The 21,457-nt window shown below is 44.1% G+C and overlaps 1 protein-coding gene across 1 annotated transcript in view; it reads left to right on the top strand.

Moving 5' to 3' along the window:
- The window catches only part of acot7 (acyl-CoA thioesterase 7), a 207,699-nt gene that overhangs the window by 18,772 nt on the left and 167,470 nt on the right, over positions 1 to 21,457 (top strand). Inside the window, exon 3 of the mRNA XM_034173174.1 lies at positions 8,018 to 8,174. Within this exon, the coding sequence (XP_034029065.1) occupies positions 8,018 to 8,174 (157 nt within the window). The remainder of the gene's footprint in view (positions 1 to 8,017; positions 8,175 to 21,457) is intronic.

The following is a 21,457-nucleotide window of genomic DNA, read 5'->3' on the forward strand; positions in this document are numbered from 1 at the left end:
ATAACTTGTCCGAAATTAGTTTGGTTAAAATTCTAACCATAAGTTAAAACGTTATGCCTCTGGATGACTTGGGTGCTATTGCCAGTGTGTTAGTATGGGGGCAAAAGAAATTAGTTTTTTCTTTTCTGTGACCAGTATAAAGTAGTTTATTCTGGAACAAGCTCTTCTCTGTTTATAGAGGCTAGAACTGTGCATCTACTACAAAAAACTATGTCTACAAAAATGTTAGAGGTCTAAAAATGATCAGACCAAAATTTATTGGAAGATAATTGGTCCAATGATGGTTTTCAAAGTTATCTGAAAAGCTAATCTGATAATGAAAACATTAGCTTCGATAATTAGCAGTTAGCAGATTAGCTTAACTGTGTCCACCACTGGATACAGCCTTTTTATGATGGACAGTATCTGCTTTGAACATTCATATTACAGTTATTCAACTGTCATACACATTTAAATAAATGACGGACAGTATCTGCTTTGAACATTCATATTACAGTTATTCAACTGTCACACACATTTAAATAAATGACAGACAGTATCTGCTTTGAACATTCATATTAGTTATTCAACTGTCATACACATTTAAATAAATGTGCTGTGGTTTTTCTGGAGTCTTACGATTCTAATGCTGGTAGCTGAGTGGATAAGTAGCTGTCCTGCCAATCTGTACACCTGGGTTCGAATCCTGCTCATGCTACCTGTCTGTGTACTTGGACAAGACACTTAATTTAAATTGTCTCAGTCCACCCAGCTGTAAATTGGTGTGGGTGTGTGTGTGTGTTCCGTGGCCTCAACTGTGGAAGTAACCTGCTTTGGATTGGTGTCCTGTTCAGGGGGATAATGATAAAACGACATATTGAAAAGGAAAACATTAAATTCTACTAAAACTGTCTGATCACTGTATCTGTTGGGGGAGTCTGATTGGAGACAAAAACTATCCCAAAATACGATTTCAAATTTACATGTTCTCCAGCACAGATATGTGCTGAGTACAACGTCATGCTAATATATGGCTGTATTAATATAAGGACTGATTGTACTTTATTTGTGTGAGTCTGGGGCCGCCTGTGGACATCCCATGAAATTGAAGCAAAAACCCCAAAACGGTCGCATATCAAGCCACCATTCTGACTCTCTGGAGTCTATGGATCTGAGACCTGGACTCTCAGACCCCTGTCCCATCTTTGCCAGATTTATTTTATTTTGTAAGATGCACTAATCGATTAAGCAATGGCAACATGCTAAAGTAAGCTAAAGTAGCAGATGTTGAGATTCTCTGTTAGTCACAGTTTTGGTGAGCTGGGTGCGACTGACAGTCACATTCCTGAACATGTTTTATAGAAGAAGACGTGCAAACCACAGACAGTGGAGGACAGACGTTCATGATGGTATCAAAGATGGTATCAAAAACTGAGAAAAGCAGCCAAACAAGTGAGCTGACATGCAGTACAAAACCACGATCCAGATACAACAACAGCGAATTACATATAAATCTGTCAGGCATCGTTACTCTCAGTCACAAGTGCTGAGAATGTGTGAAGTTTTGACTCACTGGGTACAAAGCTGAGAAAAGTTGGTTTCTCAGAATGAAAAACCACACGTTACCTTTTCTGGGTCAGGCTCAAAACTCGCCCCTTGTAATTTAAAAGCCATGCTGTAATTTGTAAGCAGAGATCTTCCCCAGGTGGCCGGTGAGTATTACTTTCTGCTGTAGTAAAGCCTCGAGTTGCTTGATGTCGACTGTTCACTCAACAACTTTCTCAAATGTCTGATTGGCTGCACAAAAAAAAAACAAAAAAAAACCAATGGGGCTGCCAAAAAGTCATTGAACAAATGAAAACTATGCTGATATTAATGACTTTTATACACCTGCATACAGTTCCAGAACGGTGATTATCTTGTAGGGTTCATTTATTGATACTTGATAAGTCACATTGAGAACCATAAAGTACATTCTTATAGGCCTTATTTAGGTCCCCCAGGCTGCCAGTTAGAGACCACCAACCCTCCCAATAAATAGATATTAAAACACTTAAAATGATACAGGGTTTTTATTTTATTTTTATTTTTTTTTGGATGTTTGCTGAAGTTATGTGAATGTAATATGTGTGAAAATAATGACAGATCTTTTTCAAGTTTAACATCAGGATTGTTTCTTTCTCAGTGTCGGTTTGATGTTTCAACTGGGGCCTGTACTAAGAAGCGGGGTTAACTTACTCAGATGTAACCCAGGGTCAACCTCCTAAACCAGGGTTGACAAAACCTGGTTTCCTCAAGTGGTGTTAATCGGTACTACCACGCTGAATAAGATGTTGATTTGTTGAACCTGTGTTAACCTAATTGGAGTTTGTGCGTGTTCACATAAAAAGGGGCAGGTTGCAGTGCACGTCACCATTTTTCAGTGATGGCGTGGTCACCTTACTTTACTGAAGAAGAATGCACGATTATTATGCGGAGCTACGAGGAATTTAAATTAATGTTAAGGGGGAAATCGAACACATCGTCTGCCAATAAAGCAAGACAGGCTTGTTGGCAATGTATTGCTGATCGGGTAAATGCGTACGTACAATTCAATTGTTCCCCAAATCTGTTACAGATGATTAACCTGTGGAATGTCTAATATGTGTAAAAAAAATGACCTTTCATTAATTACGCCCAGATGCAACACGATTCAGAAGTGGGCATAGGCCTACTAATAGATGTTAGGTTAATTTAATGTTTCCTAAATAGGCTACCTTGACTGTATGATTGCTATTCCTAATCCTGTCAGATGCAATAGCAGTGCCAAACGCACCTGGCAGCAGGTGAAGATGAAATATAAAAACATCCTTCAGAACGGTAGGTTTATATTCATAGCTTGATAAGCCCCACTTCGCCTAATTAATGGACATGCATTAGACCCATTTTGATATTAGTAATTACCCGCGATTGCATAAAACCCTTCTTTGATTTGCATTGCGGATAAATGGCCAGGGAAAATGACAAATGCATCCAACAGTTTAGACAGCACGTATTACCTTGCAAATCATACGACATACAGTATTCTTGCTCAGATGTTCAGCATCACCGATGGAATACATAAATTGTCCACTGGCAAAATAGGCACAAGGTACATTATCTGCTCGATCGTCGGGGCATTGCTACACTGTAAAAAATGACTTGTTTTTACAGGAAAACGCTGGCAGCTGTGGTTACCAGGGAATTCCTGTAAAACATACAGCAGCACAGTAGATAACATTACAGACATAATATGTATATGGATTTACAGTGAATGAACCATGGCTGACTCACATTAAATGAACTGTTAAATCTACAAACAAGAGCTCTCTTTTTTTTGTACATTTAACTGCTGTATTTTTTACAGGAATTCCCTGGTAACCACAGCTGCCAGTGTTTTCCTGTAAAAACAACAGTCTTTTTTTTTTACAGTGTACGATGGGTGATGTTACAGACTTCTGGCCTGATCAGCTGACAAAGATAACGAATTCCCTCGGCTGAGAATCTATATCTTTCATAGAGAATATCATCCAGGTATGTCATCATATTCTGGCAGTCTTTAAAAACCCTCGCCCTGCGGAGAGAGCCCCTCACAATTTGTGCCCCAATATCAAACGGATCATCCCGGTAGGCCGGCATTGTCTTCGGAGTGATTGAAGGTGGATGGACGGTACTTATAAGGGGAGTGGTTAAGCGAAAACCTCAAGCTAACCGAGAACATAACCTGCTCGGAGCAGGTTTGGCACACAGCATAAATTGCCATGGCAGCATACCTCGATCAAAACCTATCCACCTTTCGTAGTACGGGTTAACCGGGAAGTTACTTCATACGTCATCAACTTACTCCAGAAGTTACCCTGATAAGCCAGTAACCCTGCTTCGTAGTACAGGCCCCTGGTGATCTTTCAACTGCTTCTGTTATAATGTGTCTTATTGCTCCACCGACAACATTCTGGTCATATTCTGATATGACGCACACGTGCCAGATTTTCATCTGCACCTTTGTTGTTGTTCATCACCTGCATGCATCTGCTTCACAAAGACAAACATTTTTTCACCTTTTGTTCTCATTCCTCACAGAAATAGCAGACACTAACTTAAAATACAAATAATTATGTACAAAAGAAATGAAACAAAACTGGCGTCATCACAGGCTTTTAAAAAAGGCTGTGCAGTCTGTCTTGAGGGATTTTATGACTCTTTTCATTTTTATTTATTTTGTTCTTTGGTCCTTTTTTAAATTTATAAAATGTTGTTAAACTTTGTAAAAACCTTGTAACTGTGGCCCAAGCAGTGGGTCACCCCTCTGAGTCTGGTCTACTTGAGGTTTCTTCCTCAAATCATCAGAGGGAGTTTTTTCTTACCACTGTCGCCTGTGTGCTTGCTCTGGGGGTTGGTAAGGTTAAACCTTACTTGTGTGAAGCGTCTTCAGGCAACGTTGTTGTGATTTGGTGCTATATAAATGAAATAAATGTAAATGTTCCTTTAAAAACACCTGTGACCGGATTCTTCCCTTTGAATCTGTCTGGAGCACCACAGGCCAAAAATATTCATCTTTTGGCAGCACGGTGGCTTAGTGGTTAGCAGTTTGCATGTTCTCCCTGTGTTTATGTGGGTTTTCTCCGGGTGTTCCAGTTTCCTCCAACATCCAAAGACATGCAGGTTAGCAGAATTGGAAACTATAATTGTACAGGTCTTCCTTGGAAAAGAGATCTCAATCTCAGTGGGGCTAACGTGGTTAAATTAAATTAAATCTTGTTAATTACACACAATTTCAATTAAATGCGCTATATTTTGTAGAAAACTAACATTCTAAATGTAAAATGTAGTTTCACCATAATAAAATCACTCCTTTCTTATTTTTTTAAGTAATTTTTTATTTCAGTGGGCCAAACAGCAAGTTGGGCACATGTGATCTGCGGGCCACGCACTGGGCAGCCCTGCACTCACAAAGCCACAGAAAGACAGACCAAGAAGCTTTTGCTGCTGTGTGTCCATGTTTATATAATCAGACAGTAATGTTTCGTTCGTCTGATTAATGGCTGTGTTTCAGCTGGAGATGGTCACACTCTGTTTTTTGTGGAGGGTCACCACCGTGACCTCTGACACTGTATCTCTCCAAACGTTCTATCTACATAGTGCAGCGTGATGGAGCTAATGTGAGCTCTGCACACGGCTTTTGAAAGGCTAAACAAAATCTGTAGTGGTGGATTTTACATGCCGTGTTGGATGCAGCACACTTGCTGTGCAGCATTGCCATCATCAAAACGCAACCTCAGCACTCTGTCAAACCCCATCGATGCAGAAAATTACCTGACAACTTCAAGTTTCAGCCATTGAAAATAACAGGTTGACAGATCTCTATCCTGACGTGACTAAAGGAACACTTACAGTCTGTGTTGATGTGACCTCTCTTATGTTTTAATGGGGCCAGCAGGGGATGCTGTGCAGAAGAAGCAAAGGCCTTTTTACATTTGTACCACTCCATCAAACCCCATTTACACTACTCTGTATCTGCAACTCCGTAGCTGTGCAGAGCTCGCTGCATCATTGCGAACCCCCTCCGAGCCCCTTCTGCATAGCCTGATGTGCACCTCAAAAAAATTTTAACTATACGTCGAGATGACAGAGACAGCGTGGGCTGTGATTGGTCCACTAACTACACTCAACAAAAATATAAACGCAACACTTTTGGTTTTGCTCCCATTTTGTATGAGATGAACTCAAAGATCTAAAACTTTTTCCACATACACAGTATCACCATTTCCCTCAAATATTGTTCACAAACCAGTCTAAATCTGTGATAGTGAGCACTTCTCCTTTGCTGAGATAATCAATCCCACCTCACAGGTGTGCCATATCAAGATGCTGATTAGACACCATGATTAGTGCACAGGTGTGCCTTAGACTGTCCCCGTTAGTACTCTAGCTGCAGCATTTTGAATTAACTGAAGGCTTTTTAGGGAACTTTTAGGACAACCTGATAATAATGAATTACAATAGTCCAGCCTAGAGGAAATAAATGCATGAATTAGTTTTTCAGCATCACTCTGAGACAAGACCTTTCTAATTTTAGAGATATTGCGTAAATGCAAAAAAGCAGTCCTACATATTTGTTTAATATGCGCTTTGAATGACATATCCTGATCAAAAATGACTCCAAGATTTCTCACAGTATTACTAGAGGTCAGGGTAATGCCATCCAGAGTAAGGATCTGATTAGACACCATGTTTCTAAGATTTGTGGGGCCAAGTACAATAACTTCAGTTTTATCTGAGTTTAAAAGCAGGAAATTAGAGGTCATCCATGTCTTTATGTCTGTAAGACAATCCTGCAGTTTAGCTAATTGGTGTGTGTCCTCTGGCTTCATGGATAGATAAAGCTGGGTATCATCTGCGTAACAATGAAAATTTAAACAATACCGTCTAATAATACTGCCTAAGGGAAGCATGTATAAAGTGAATAAAATTGGTCCTAGTTGATGAATAGTGACTACCTGAAAATACCTGGAAGTCCAGAATGACTGGCGACTTTAGAATCTTTTCCTGCCTGCCGGTGAAGCAGGTTACAGTTGCATGTGTGTGTGCATGTGCACGTGTGGACAAGATGACTCAAAAACAGCTGGCTGGATGTCCTTCAGACTTGGCCAAAATATTACTTTAATATCTACAGGTGATCAGAATTTGTAGTAGTTTGGCCAAAGGTCAAAATAAAAACAGTAAAATTCAAATTCCAATTTATTAATTTATATAGCGTCAATTCACAATGAAATTGTCTCAAGGCATTTCACACAACATAAAAAAAAAAACTGAATTGAAAATTTAAAACACAATAAAAAGACGACCATAAAAGAATACAAGAATCAAAAGACATCATAACACTAATGATAAAACAGGAAAAAGTACAAAAAACAAACACCTTTCTGTAAATCTCAATAACCAAGGAGCCTAGATGGATGATCTGAAACATATATTCATTCATTCATTGAAGAAGCGATAAGGGCATGAACAAGGTTCAAAGTTCATGCTGCAATAGTTGAAAATTGGGAACTTGGAATTTCTGACCTACAACAAGGAAAAATACTTTTAATATAATGATGGTCAGTCTCCCAAATGTTGTAGCTGTAATTTACATTAGTACATACCAACAAAGAACACAACAGACCTGTGATTGCCGTCTTATCTGTCCAGCAGAGATCCAGCAAAACCTTCATGTGAAATATCTCCATATTTGAACTTTCAGTCACAGCTGAAGGTCTACCACATCTCTTGTAGCTTAACAGGGTCTTTTGACTCTGGACCGGGATGCTGGGAATTGCATGCATCTTTTTGCAGCCAGAAACATAATTTATGTCAGTTACTCATCAGGAATTGTATCAGTTTCTGGAGTCTTCTGAGCTCTTCAATGCTGTTTAAAGAGGCATTTTTCTTGGTGCGTCTAAACGTTGACCCACTGATGGTAATATATATGGTGGTAAATATATATTTTTTGGGTTATGGTTTGCTTGACCTTTGACTAATCTGTTTCAAAAGTTAATCATCTGGAGACACTATTCCAAGTGACATTCACACCAAATTTGGTGACAATCTTCCTAGAAGTTATTTTGTGCAGACTCAGACACACACACACACAGGAGCGATTACAATATCCTGCTTATGCAGTGGCACGCAGGGTAATTAGCAGGTCACGGTGAGAGCTCACACCTCCACTGGGTTAGAAGTGATCATCCCACTATTGTCAGTAGACAGAAAGGTGCAGTCAGGAGAGTTTTCCCCACCAGGTCTTTGTGATGTCATAAAGTAAGAATCTTAAAGAAGGAGAGAAAACCAGCAAGCACTCAGCAGGTGGGGGACTGGTGCCATCATACATGCCATAGTTACGGTGACAAATCACCACATATACACGTGAAGGCAGGTGGATCAGGAAGTTAAAAAAAAAGGGCAAAGAAAGAACAACCTGTCACAATATTAAAGGAATTAACAAAAGAGATGAAAGCAAAGATGCTGTTTTTCTTCATAGGACCACTGTGTGGCAGCGCTGGTTCGGGTGGAGAAGACAGAGTTCCTGTGTCCCATGTTTATTGGTGAGATTGCCCACGTCAGCGCTGAGATCACTTACACCTCCAAACACTCTCTGGAGGTGCAGGTCAAAGTCATTGCTGAGAACATACTGACAGGTACGTCTGAGCACGGAGGACGCAACAAGTCAAGCCTTCACACACCGTTTATTACATTTTGTACAGTAGTATGAATATGATAAAGACAAACCTTCCGTTAATATGAAGAAAGTGGATCCAAGTAAAAGGATTTCTGGTTGCTTAACAAATTAGTGCACTTCCCCTCTCTTATGTTTTTTTTTCCGACCCTGCAGTGGCCATAATGCACCATCGTGTGGTGACGATGTGCACAGACCGATTGTATGAGTGTTGTGAAGCTGCTTATGTAAGGCACATCTATGCTGTTTGTATAGTGGTAGACATGGCTGAACTTTAGATGTGTTTTTTTGTGGTCTAAGGTGCAAATACTTGTGCCTGACCACACCTCAATTTTTTTTGGACCACCATGCCTACAGGAGCACAAGTGGAAATGTTATTTTAAGGATGCAGGCACTGAGCGTAACGACAACTGCATCAGGTAGGAATGGGAAATGATGCTTGTGCTGAGCTTTGCGTGGACTTTAAGACAGGACCAAGAGCTGCAAACATACAATATGATACCTGCATCCACTGCACAAAGCACACATCTTGGATCTTGGACCTTCACCTATGTAATGTTTGTGCGTTCTTCTTGGTCTGTGGCTCCACCAGTGAAATACAAATTGGTCCACAAGGATTTATATACAGGGTGAACACAAATACACTCCTTGCTTTCAGATATTTATCAAAAGTTACATGAATAACTTTAGAATTTTGAAGAAGAAGAATATGCAAAAGACAAAAAAAACTTGATGAGATTCTGCAACTGTTGATACCAAAATTGTAAAATTATTCATGTGACTTTTGATATTATACATATTTGAAACCAAGGAGTGTTTTTGTATTCACCCTGTATAATTCTATTTATTTAGTTATTTATTTTGCATAGTCCAGCCGAGAGACAGACACAAATCTGGGGCATTTTTATGGTGACAGTATGTATGAATGTTAGTGTTGAATTTGAACCCAAATTTCACTGATGAACTCGTCCCATCTGCTCCAAGGGATGTTAATCAGTGAAATCACCTGCTGGAGTCAGTGGCTGCAAAGAAATCCTGCCCCCTCTTGGCCTTTTCTGGAAAGTTTTGGGACACCACCAACTGAAACATCAAGTGGTGACCTTGGATTTTGCCGTTTGATCACTAGAGGGCAGCACAGTACAAGTAATTCAAGGCTGGGCAGCTGGAGAGGCATCACATGAAACTAAGAATCATTTTAATTTTCATATTTTATTTAACCTTTATTTGACCAGGTTAGTCCCATTGAGATTGAGATCTCTTTTATAAGGGAAACCTGGACAATTTAAAGTCTCCAATCCACCTAACCTGCATGTCTTTGGATGTGGGAGGAAGCTGGAGCACCCGGAGGAAACCCACACAAACACAGGGAGAACATGCAAAATCCACACAGGAAGGACACAGGTGGGAATCGATCCCATGACCTTCTTCCTGTGACACAACAGTACTAACCACTAAGCCACCGTGCTGCCCATATTAAAGAAGTTTGTAGCGTTCTTTTTTATCCATATTTAATATCTTAATCATAGTTGAATAACAATAACAATAGCAGCAGTTTATTTATACAACCCCAATTCCAATGAAGTTGGGACGTTGTGTAAAATGTAAATAAAAACAGAATACTACTTTGGGAACAACTGCTTGAAAAAAATAGTCCAACAGTTTAAGAACAGTGTTTCTCAATGTTCAATTGCAAGGAGTTTAGGGATTCCATAAGATAAGAAAGCCTTTATTCATCCCTCAATGGGGAAATTTCAGTGTCACTTCGCAGCATAGAACAGTAGGAATAGACAGAAGGGCATGCAATAAAACAAACAAGTATCTCTTAAAAAACAACAACTAAAAAAAGCACTGAGTGCCGGGTAAAGCTAAGGCTACCATTGTTCAGTTCAGTGCTGTACTGTCGGGATGATATACACTGTCAGGATGATATACACTGTCGGGATGTGAAAGTGATCAGATAAAGTGACTTCAGCGTGAAATGTACGATAAGTTACTCTGATATTTACAATATGGACAGGTTAAAATATAGTAGGTAAAGTGACTTGAGTTTGCATCATAAGTTAAATTATTGCACCTAATAAATACAGCAGGTAATGACATGATTATTGTCCTGGTTGCTATGGTTACCACAGTACTAGCATTGTTCATTGTACAGTCTTACAGCAGCCGGGAGAAACGATCTGCGGAATCTCTGCCTCACACAGTGAGGGTGGATGAGTCTGTCACTGAAACTGCTCTCCAGAGCAGACAGAACATCCTGCAGGGGGTATCTCATGGTCCAGCATAGATGAAGTTTAGCCAGGACCCTCCTGTCCCCCACCTCCTGCACAGAGTCCAGAGGACAGCCCAGGACAGAGCAGGATTTCCTGATGATCTTATCCAGTCTTTTCCTGTCCCTCTCTGTGATGCTGCTGCTCCAGCAGACCACACTGTACAGGATGGCTGAAGCCACCACAGAGTCATAGAAGGTCCTCAGGAGTGGCCACCTCACTCCAAAGACCTCAGCCTCCTCAGGAGGTAGAGGCGGCTCTGACCCTTCCTGTAAAGTGCGTCTGTGTTGTGAGTCCAGTCCAGTTTGTTGTTCAGATGAACACCCAGGTACTTAAATGAGTCCACTCTCTCAATGTCCCTTCTCTGGATGTTCACTGGGGGGGAGTGTAGAGGGGCGGCGTCTGAAGTCCACCACCATCTCCTTGGTCTTCCCCGCGTTGATGGGTGGTTCCTCTGACACCAGTCCACAAAGTCCTGCTTTAGTCCTCTGTACTCCGCGTCATCGTCTTCCATAATGAGTCCTATGAGGGCGGAGTCATTGGAAAACTTCTGCAGGACACAGCTGTCCGTGTTGTGTCTGAAGTCTGCAGTGTAAAGAGTGAAGAGGAAGGGCGCGAGGACCCCACACTGCAGGTCAGGAGGTCAGACACGCAGTTCTTGGTCCTCACAAACTGGGGCCATCATCTACAGTCCATAATATAATCAGAAAATTCAGAGAATCTGGAGAACTTTCTACATGTAAGCAGCAAGGCCGAAAACCAACATTGAATGCCCGTGACCTTCGATTCCTCAGTCAGCACTGCATTAAAAAACCGACATCATTGTGTAAAGGAGCTAACCGCATGGGCTCAGGAACACGTCAGAAAACCATTGTCAGTTAACACAGTTTGTCGCTACATCAACAAGTGCAAGTTAAAACTCTACCATGCAAAGCCAAAGCCATACATCAACAACATCCAGAAACACCGCCGCCTCCTCTGGGCCCAAGCTCATTTGAAATGGACAGACGCAAAGTGGACAAGTGTGCTGTGGTCTGATGAGTCCACTTTTCAAGTTGTCTTTGGAAATGGACGTTGTCCTCTGGACAAAAGAGGAAAGAGAACATCCAGATTGTTACCAGCGCAAAGTTCAAAAGCCAGCATCTGTGATTGTATGGGGTTGTGTTAGTGCCCATGGCATGGGCAACTTACACATATGTGATGGCACATCAATGCTAAAAGGTACATCCAGGTTTTGGAGCAACACATGCTGCCATCCAAGCAACGTCTTTTTCAGGGACGTCCCTGCTTATTTCCGCAAGACAATGCCAAGCCACATTCTGCATGTGCAGCGTGGCTTCGTGGTAAAAGAGTGTGGGTACTAGACTGGCCTGCCTGCAGTCCAGACCTGTCGCCAATTGAACATGTGGCCCATTATGAAGTGCAAAATACGACAGCGGAGAACCCAGACTGTTGAACAACTAAAGTCGTACATCAAGCAAGAATGGGAAAGAATTCCACCTACAAGCTTCAACAGTTAGTGTCCTCAGTTTCCAAACGCTTATTGAGTGTTGTTAGAAGGAAAGGTGATGTAACACAGTGGTAAACATACCACTGTCCCAGCTTTTTTGAAACATGTTGCAGGCATCCATTTCAAAATGAACAAATATTTGTACAAAAACAATAAATTTGATCAGTTTGAACATTAAATATCTTGTCTTTGTGGTGTATTCAGTTGAATATAGGTTGAAGAGGATTGCATATCATTGTATTCTGTTTTTATTTACATTTTACACAACATCCCAACTTCATTGGAATTGGGGTTGTAGATCACATTAAATACAGAAACTATAAAATGCAATAACACATCAAGACACAACAAAAAACAAATTCCTACATTCATAAGGCCAGTTACAATTAAAATGTGGAAACATAATAACCAGTAGATGTAAAAAAAAAAAAAGATTAAATCATTAAACTAACAACAGACTGCAGAAAATAAATAGGTTTTAAGCTGTAAAAGATTCAGTCAATGTGTGCTGTCTAATATCAACATGCATAATGTTCCACAAAGATCACAGCAGGCAAAGGCTGTGAAGCCTGGTGACTTCTTTTTAACTTTGAGGGTGTAAACCTGCATCCTGCGGGCACGAGAAGGCACATATTGCTAAACACCTTCATCAAGACAGGCGTGTGCACAAGCATTAAGAGTGTTATATAGTATGTCTGCAGCAGTCACAGTGAGTCGGTGTAGGGAAGCCAAAACAGGCATGTTATGCTGAAATTGCTTGCTTTTTCTCAAAGTTACAGCAGCAGTATTATATTTTTGTGTCCATAAAGGGAGGATAACAGTGAGCTGACATACAGGGCCTATAAATCATATTCACACTCTTGAGCTTTTACACATTTTAATTTCTTGACACATTTTCAAAACAAAAAAAGTAATTCAGGCTTTTCTGTATTAAAAGTTCTAAAATTATCCTCTTCAAATGCAAAAAGAAGCCAAATGTCTGTAGTTTGACAGAAATGAATTAAAAATATCAAAGCAAAGTAAGTGTTGGGAAAGTGAAGTACACGGACCTATGCCAGGGGGTGTAAATGAACGGCCAATAGGAAGTCAGAATAAATAAAAATTTATTCTGCAAATGTGCACAAACAACCAAATATGCTTTTAGTCTGTCAATCACAAAACTCAGTGATGCGTGGGCAGGCCTGAGGGTAGGAGACGCCTATCCAGAGAAGAGCCGGGAACCACGATGTTCCACCGCCAGCGGAGACCTACAATACACTGGAGCCGCCAAGTCCTGAGTCCCCAGGTGGCCACCGCTTCCAGCTGTCAGATCCAGTACTGCTGGCAGGAACAGACACAGGTGAAAAGGTGGGTGTGTGAACACCCAGCAAACAATCAGCTACGATACAGTTCCTTTCTGAGGGAAAATCCTCCACCTCCAAACACAGGAACACAGAGTACGTGCAGTGCCTTATGTATCACTTAATCAAGTCTGAAGTGAGGAGTGGAGATGCCAACTCCTCCAACTTCCACAAACTCGGCTACAAGCTGCAAGTGTACAAAAGGTTAACGACTGCAAAAGCTCAGATGCAAAAACATGTGCGTATGGCACAGAACAGCTGAGTAAGTTTACCTTTAGGGTAAGCAGATAACTCGGCAGAGTCCTGATGTCTCTCCCAGGCTTTTATGGGTGGTGGTGATGATGGAAGATTTGTGACAGCTATCAGCTCTGGGCTCCTGGTGGACTCCTGCGGCAACTGCGCCCTCTGGTGCCTGAAACCTGACAACAGGCAAGGCACCCTCTGGTGGTGAGCCAGCAGTACCTCCTCTTCGGGCGGCCCACACAACAGGACCCCCCCCTCAACGGGCGGCTCCTGGCACCCGACCCGACTTGTCGGGGTGTCGCTGGTAGAAGTCCGCCAGGAGGGCGAGATCCAAGATGAAGCTCCTCTTCACCCAGGAGCGCTCTTCTGGTCCGTAACCCTCCCAGTCCACCAGATATTAGAAGCCCCGACCCTTCCAACGCACGTCCAGCACCTTCTTCACAGTCCAGGCCGGCTCGTCGTCAATGATGCGGGCAGGAGGCGGCGCTGGTCCGGGGGGGCAGAGGTCTGAGGTGTGGTGTGGTTTGATCTTGGAGACATGGAAGACCGGGTGTATCCGCAGTGAAGCTGGGAGTTGGAGCTTCACTGCGGCGGGACTGATGATCTTGGTAATGGGAAAGGGTTCGATGTACCGGTCTGTTAACTTAGGTGAGTCCATTTGCGGAGGAATGTTTTTGGTTGAGAGCCACACCTCCTGCCCGAGCTGGTAAGCTGGGGCCGGGGCTCGTCGGCGATCTGCATGCCTCTTCGCCCGCGTCCGGGCCTTGAGGAGAGCAGAGCGGGCTGACTTCCACACCCGACGGCACCTCCTGAGATGGGCCTGGACCGAGGGGACCTTGACCTCTCCCTCCACAGCTGGGAACAATGGGGGCTGGTACCCCAAGCAGACTTCAAAGGGGGAGAGGCCGGTCACTGGCGAGATCTGGCTGTTATGAGTGTACTCGATCCAGGCCAGATGTTGGCTCCAGGCCGTCGGGTGCGCAGAGATAACACACCTCAGGGCCTATTCCAGATCTTGGTTCGCCCGCTCTGCTTGGCCGTTGGTCTGGGGGTGGTACCCGGATGACAGGCTCACGGTGGCCCCCAGTTCCCTACAGAAACTCCTCCAGACTTGCGAGGAGAACTGGGATACGCTGGGATACCATGCAGATGCACAACGTGGTGGGCCAGGAGGTCTGCGGTCTCCTGGGCTGTCGGGACCTTCGGGAGGGCCACGAAGTGGGCCACCTTGGAAAACCGGTCCACTGTCGTTAGGATGGTGGTCATTCCCTTGGAAGCAGGGAGGCCCGTGACGAAGTCCAGGCCGATGTGGGACCAGGGGCGATGAGGCACGGGAAGCGGCTGGAGGAGTCCTCGTTCAGGTTTATGGTCTGCCTTGCCCCTGGCACAGGTCGTACAGGCCTGGACGTAATCCCAGGTGTCAGCTTCGACTGACGCCCACCAGAACCGCTGCCGGACCACTGCCACAGTTCTGCACACCCCTGGATGACAGGAGAGCTTGGAACCGTGACAGAAGTCTGAAACTGCAGTCCGAGCATCTGGTGGGACGTACAGCCGGTTTGGTAGTCCACCACCGGGATCAGGATGTCGGGTCAGGGCCTCCCTGACCACTTCCTCGACGTCCCACGTGAGGGTGGCGACGATAGTGGACTCCGGCAGGATGGTAGCTGGTGGGTCTGACAGCTTTGGTCCAACTTCATCTTCATGCACCCGGAACAGTGTGTCAGACCTCTGGTTCTTCGTCCCAGGGCGATAGGTGATCTTGAAGTTGAACCTACCGAAAAACAGTGACCAACGGGCTTGCCTGGGGTTCAGACGCTTGGCGGTCTGGATGTATTCCAGGTTCCGATGGTCAGTGAGAACAATAAATAGGACCACAGCTCCCTCCAGCAAGTGTCTCCACTCCTCCAGGGCCTCTTTCACAGCCAGGAGTTCCCGATTGCCAACGTCGTAGTTCCGTTCAACGGGGGTTAACCTGCGGGAGAAATAGGCACATGGGTGGAGAACCTTGTCGGACTCCCTACTCTGGGACAGCACAGGTCCTATCCCTGAGTCTGAGGCATCCACTTCAACTATAAACTGGCGGTTGGGATCGGGCTGCACCAGAACTGGTGCAGTCGAAAACCGGTGTTTCAACTCCCTAAACGCGGCTTCACACCGATCCGACCAGGTGAAGGGGACTTTTGTGGAGGTCAGGGCAGTAAGGGGACCAAGAACCTGACTATAGCCCTTAATGAACCTCCTGTAGAAATTTGCAAAGCCGAGGAACTGTTGCAGCTTCCTACGGCTAGCCGGTTGGGGCCAATCTCTCACCGCTGTGACCTTAGCCAGATCGGGTGCGACAGAGTTGGAGGAGATGATGAACCCCAGGAAGGACAAAGAAGTACGGTGGAACTCGCACTTCTCGCTCTTCACAAACAGCCGGTTCTCCAATAACCGCTGCAGGACCTGATGTACATGCTTTACATGGGTCTCAGGGTCCAGAGAGAAGATGAGGATATCGTCTAGATATACAAAGACGAATCGATGCAGGAAGTCCCGCAAGACGTCGTTAACAAATGCTTGAAACGTTGCGGGAGTGTTAGTGAGGCCAAATGGCATGGCCAGGTACTCAAAGTGACCTAAGGGGGTGTTAAATGCCGTCTTCCATTCGTCTCCCTTCTGGATCTGAACCAGGTGATAAGCATTACGCAGATATAGCTTGGTGAAGATTTTAGCTCCATGCAAGGGCGTGAACACTGAATCTAATAAGGGCAACGGGCATCGGTTGCGAACCGTGATCGCGTTCAGCCCTCTACAATCAATGCATGGATGGAGTCCGCCATCCTTCTTGCCCACAAAAAAGAAACCTGCACCCAACGGGGAGGAAGAGTTTCAGATTAACCCGGCAGCTAAAGAGTCCCGGATGTAGGTCTCCATTGATTCGCGCTCAGGATGTGAGAGATTGTACAGCCTGCTGGACGGATACTCGCGCCCAGAACCAAATCAATGGCACAATCATACGGTCGGTGCGGGGGAAGCGTGAGTGCCAGATCTTTGCTGAAAACGTCAGCAAGATCATGGTACTCAGCCGGCACCGTTGTAAGATTGGGGGGGGACTCGGACCTCCTCTTTAGCAGTGTCACCGAGGATCTTAGACACTCCTGGTGGCAGGTTTTGCTCCATTGAGCCACTACCCCAGACGGCCAATCAATCCGAGGATTGTGCTTCACCATCCAGGGAAAACCCAAAATAATCCTGGAGGTAGAAGGTGTTACTAAGAACACAATCTCCTCTCTGTGATTACCAGAGACAACCAAAGTTAAGGGCTGTGTCTGGTGTGTGATTACTGGGAGGAGGGTGCCATCTAGTGCCCGTACCTTCAGTGGTGAAGAAACGGCCACCAGAGGGAGCCCTACCTCCTTAGCCCATCTACTGTCCAGTAGATTTCCCTCTGACCCCGTGTCAATCAGTGCTGGGGTGTTAAGGGTTAAATCCCCACAGAGGATCGTGACTGGGAGTCATGTGCATTTGTGTGGGACACCCGTGTGGTTTGTATGACTCACTCTTAACCCAGTCTCTAAGGTTGAGTCTTGTTGTTTGATCGCCTGGGGCCCCTGATTCTGTGCATGCTCATTCGAGCTGCAGTAAACACACTCTCCACGTGCCAGTCTCCTTTGTTTCCTCCTTCTCAATTTGGCCCTGCTCGTCTCCATTGCAAGGTCAGCAGGGGGAGCTGGTGTCACGTGGAGAGCCCTGGCCTTGGAGTGGGGAGAGGACGGGGCTGCTTTGGACCCGGAAGGGGGAGGGACAGCGCGCACCCGGCCACGTCCTTCGTCTTGCTCCCGTCCATGTTTGGCTAATCGATTGTCTAATCGTATAACCAGATCTCTCAGCCCATCTAAATCCCGCGGTTGATCTTTCGCCACCAGGTGCTCCTTTAGGGCCGGAGACAGCCCCTTTACAAAGGCGGCACGGAGCACCACCAAATTCCAGCCGGCCCTCGCTGTCTCAACGTGGAAGGCGACTGCATATGCGGCTGCGCTACAGCGCCCCTGTCGGATTGACAGTAGCACATTTGAAGCGGCTTCGCCTCTGAAAGGATGATCAAACACCTGTCGAAACTCCCTGATAAACCCAGTGTACGTCAACAGGAGCCGTGAGTTCTGCTCCCAGAGCGCCATAGCCCGGGTGCGTGCCTTGCCCCGAAGCAAATTAATCACATAAGCCACCCGGCTGTGGTCTGACGCGTACATCACGGGGCGTTGTGAAAAAACAAGCGCGCACTGCATCAAGAAGTCCGCGCACGTTTCGACACAACCCCCGTACGGTTCCGGGGCGCTAATGTAAGCTTCGGGCGAAAGGGGGGGAGACCTGTGAACTCCCACTGGATTTTCATTATCTAGTGACAGGTCCGCAGGAGGAGTGGCTGCAGCCGTGCCTGACGCGCGCGCCTTCACCTGAGCGGTGAGAGCCTCCATTCTACAGGTGAGGTGAATATCCTGCTCGGTTAACAGATCCAACCGAGCAATGATTTTGGTGAGAATGTGCTGCAGCTCACCCAACTCACCTCCTGGTGGAGACTGCGCACCTTGCATTTCCATTAGTGGTTCAACTGGTGGAAAACGCCACTCGGAGTCCATGACGTGGCCGAGTTATCCTGTTGGGAAAGTGAAGTACACGGACCCACGCCAGGGGGCGTGAATGAACGGCCAATAGGAAGTCCAAATAAATAACAATTTATTCTGCAAATGTGCACAAACAACCAAATATGCTTTTAGTCTGTCAATCACAAAACTCAGTGATGCGTGGGCAGGCCCAAGGGTAGGAGACGCCTAGCCAGAGAAGAGCAGGGACCAACGATGTTCCATCGCCAGCAGAGACCTGCAATACACCGGAGCCGCCAAGTCCTGAGTCCCCAGGTGGCCACCGCTTCCAGCTGTCAGATCCGGTACTGCTGGCAGGAACAGACACAGGTGACACAATCAGCTACGATACAGTTCCTTTCTGAGTGAAAATCCTCCACCTCCAAACACAGGAACACAGAGTACGTGCAGTGCCTTATGTATCACTTAATCAAGTCTGAAGTGAGGAGTGGAGATGCCAACTCCTCCAACTTCCACAAACTCGGCTACAAGCTGCAAGTGTACAAAAGGTTAACGACTGCAAAAAGCTCAGATGCAAAAACGTGTGCGTACAGCACAGAACGACTGAGTAAGTTTACCTTTAGGGTAAGCAGATAACTCGGCAGAGTTCTGATGTCTCTCCCAGGCTTTTATGGGTGGTGGTGATGATGGAAGATTTGTGACAGCTGTCAGCTCCGGGCTCATGGTGAACTCCTGCGGCAACTCCGCCCTCTGGTGCCTGAAACCCGACAACAGGCAGGGTGTCCTCTGGTGGTGAGCCAGCAGTACCTCCTCTTCAGGCGGCCCACACAACAGTAAGTAATAAGTAATCACTTCCTTTACTTTGTGAAGTGATTGATTACTATAGAAAAAGAAATAGTCCTGTGTATCTTTGTTTTATTGATGCCTCTAAGGCATTTGACCGTGTTAATCATTGGACACTTTTTAAAAAGTTCTGTGACAGGGGTCTACCCACAATTTTTGTAAGAATAATAGTATTTTGGTATCATAACCATTTGGCCTGTGTCCGCTGGGGATCCCATACATCTGACCTGTTTATGGTCTGTAACGGTGTTCGTCAAGGAGGTGTTTTGTCTTCAAGACTTTTTAATACATATATATGGATGATCTAAGTCGTAACCTGGTTAATGATAAAGTTGGGTGTATGCTTGGTAATAGATTTATTAACCACTTATTCTATGCTGATGATATAGTTCCCTCAGTTAAGGGCCTACAGAAATTACTTCACACTTGTTCTGATTATGGTGTTAAGCATGATATTTTGTATAATAAGGTTAAACTGTATGCATGTCAATATTACCTAAAGGTAGATCCCTTCTGAATTCTCCCATGATTTTCATTGAAAATACTCAGCTCGCTTTTGTGGAGAATTATAAGTATTTGGGGATGTTCATCGTTCATAACATCTCTGATGACAAAGATATGGAACGCTAGATGAGATCTTTCTATGTTAGGGGTAACTTTCTGTTAAGGAATTTCAGTGTGTGTTCCTTGGAGGTTAAATGCCAACTGTTTAATGATTTTTGTACTAATATGTATTGCAGTCATCTCTGGTTGAAGACTGCCCCTCCCTGAGCCTGGTTCTGCTGGAGGTTTCTTCCTGTTAAAAGGGAGTTTTTCCTTCCCACTGTAGCCAAGTGCTTGCTCACAGGGGGTCATTTTGACCGTTGGGGTTTTACATAATTATTGTATGTCCTTGCCTTACAATATAAAGCACCTTGGGGCAACTGTTTGTTGTGATTTGGCGCTATATAAAAAAATTGATTGATTGATTGATTGGTTTTATTTCAAAAAATCTACTTTTCATAAGTTAACTGTTGGCAACAATAACTCCTTCAGATGTATATTTCACCTGCCCCGTTCATGTAGTGCCAGTGGAATGTTTGTTTTTAGTGATGTGCCTAGTTTTGGTGAAGTATGCAGGAAAGCAATTTTTGAGTTTTGTAAGCATGTTAAAAGCAGTGAAAACACCTTGATCAATGATGTGAATCAGCTTGTTATATACAAGTCATCGCTATGGGAACACTGGCATTTCACATTATATACCACTGGTAATTATTTTTTTTTTTCTTTATATCGTAGTTATTTTATGTGTTTTCTCAATATGGACCTGGTGTCTGAAATAAAGTATCTTATCTTTAGTGGAACACATTTAAATCATCACTTTTACAGCCAGTTTTTTTTCAGACAAGGGATGGATACATGAACATCTCCAAGTTATTGAACGTGTGTTGGACTTCATTTCCATCAGTCGTTAAGAAATACAAACCGTATCGTCCTGTGTGGTAAATCTGTCTGGAGCAGGCTTTTCTCAAAAAATTGGGTGACTGCAAGAAAGTGACTCGTGAGGCAAGCCACCTGATAACTCTCAAGGAGTTAAATTCTTGAGAAACTGGGAGCAGTGCAAGTTTTGTGCTTTGCAGCACTAGTTAATAGCATCATGGCTGGGTTGAGCAGAGAAGGAGTTTCTTAAAAGAAGACTTGAAGGTTTAGCTACAATGTGCCAGAAAACGCAAGGGAGACTCGAGCCTGGGTCAGGTCTATTTCCTTGTATGAAGGTCCTTCTCTGTGCCACTTCACTATGAAGCTGTTGGTGGTGGTGTAGCAGGCAAATGCTGCACTATGCACTCTCCAGTCACATCCACAGAAGCCTATATCTCCATCAGAATTGTCAGGTGTCTTGGTGGCTTCCCTCACTCATCTCTTTCTTGCATGATCACCACACAGATTTACCACATAGTACCATACTGTTTGTATTGCTTAAAGACTGATGGAAATGAAGTCCAAGACATGTTCAGGACTTGGAGATGTTCATGTATCCATCCCCTGATTTGTCTGGGGGGAAAACTATGAAAACTAAGAAATAAAATAAAATGAATTGGCTGTAAAGGTGATGGTTTACCTGTGTTATACCAAAGGGTGCCATTACTACATCATTTTGGTTTTGACATTTTTTTTATTTAATTTATATCACGTTGTAAAGATTTGCTTTCAGTTCGAGTTAAAAGAGGGTCTGTTTTAGAAATTTTAATACAATATATTCTTTTTTCAGCTGAAAATGGCAGAATGAACTTTAAAATGTGTAAAAGCCCAAAGGTGTGAATAATACACTCAACAAAAATATAAACACAACACTTTTGGTTTTGCTCACATTTTGTATGAGATGAACTCAAAGATCTAAAACTTTTTCCACATACACAATATCACCATTTCCCTCAAATATTGTTCACAAACCAGTCTAAATCTGTGATAGTGAG

Source organism: Thalassophryne amazonica, chromosome 6 (assembly GCF_902500255.1).
Source record: "Thalassophryne amazonica chromosome 6, fThaAma1.1, whole genome shotgun sequence".
Classification (NCBI taxonomy): Eukaryota; Metazoa; Chordata; class Actinopteri; order Batrachoidiformes; family Batrachoididae; genus Thalassophryne; species Thalassophryne amazonica.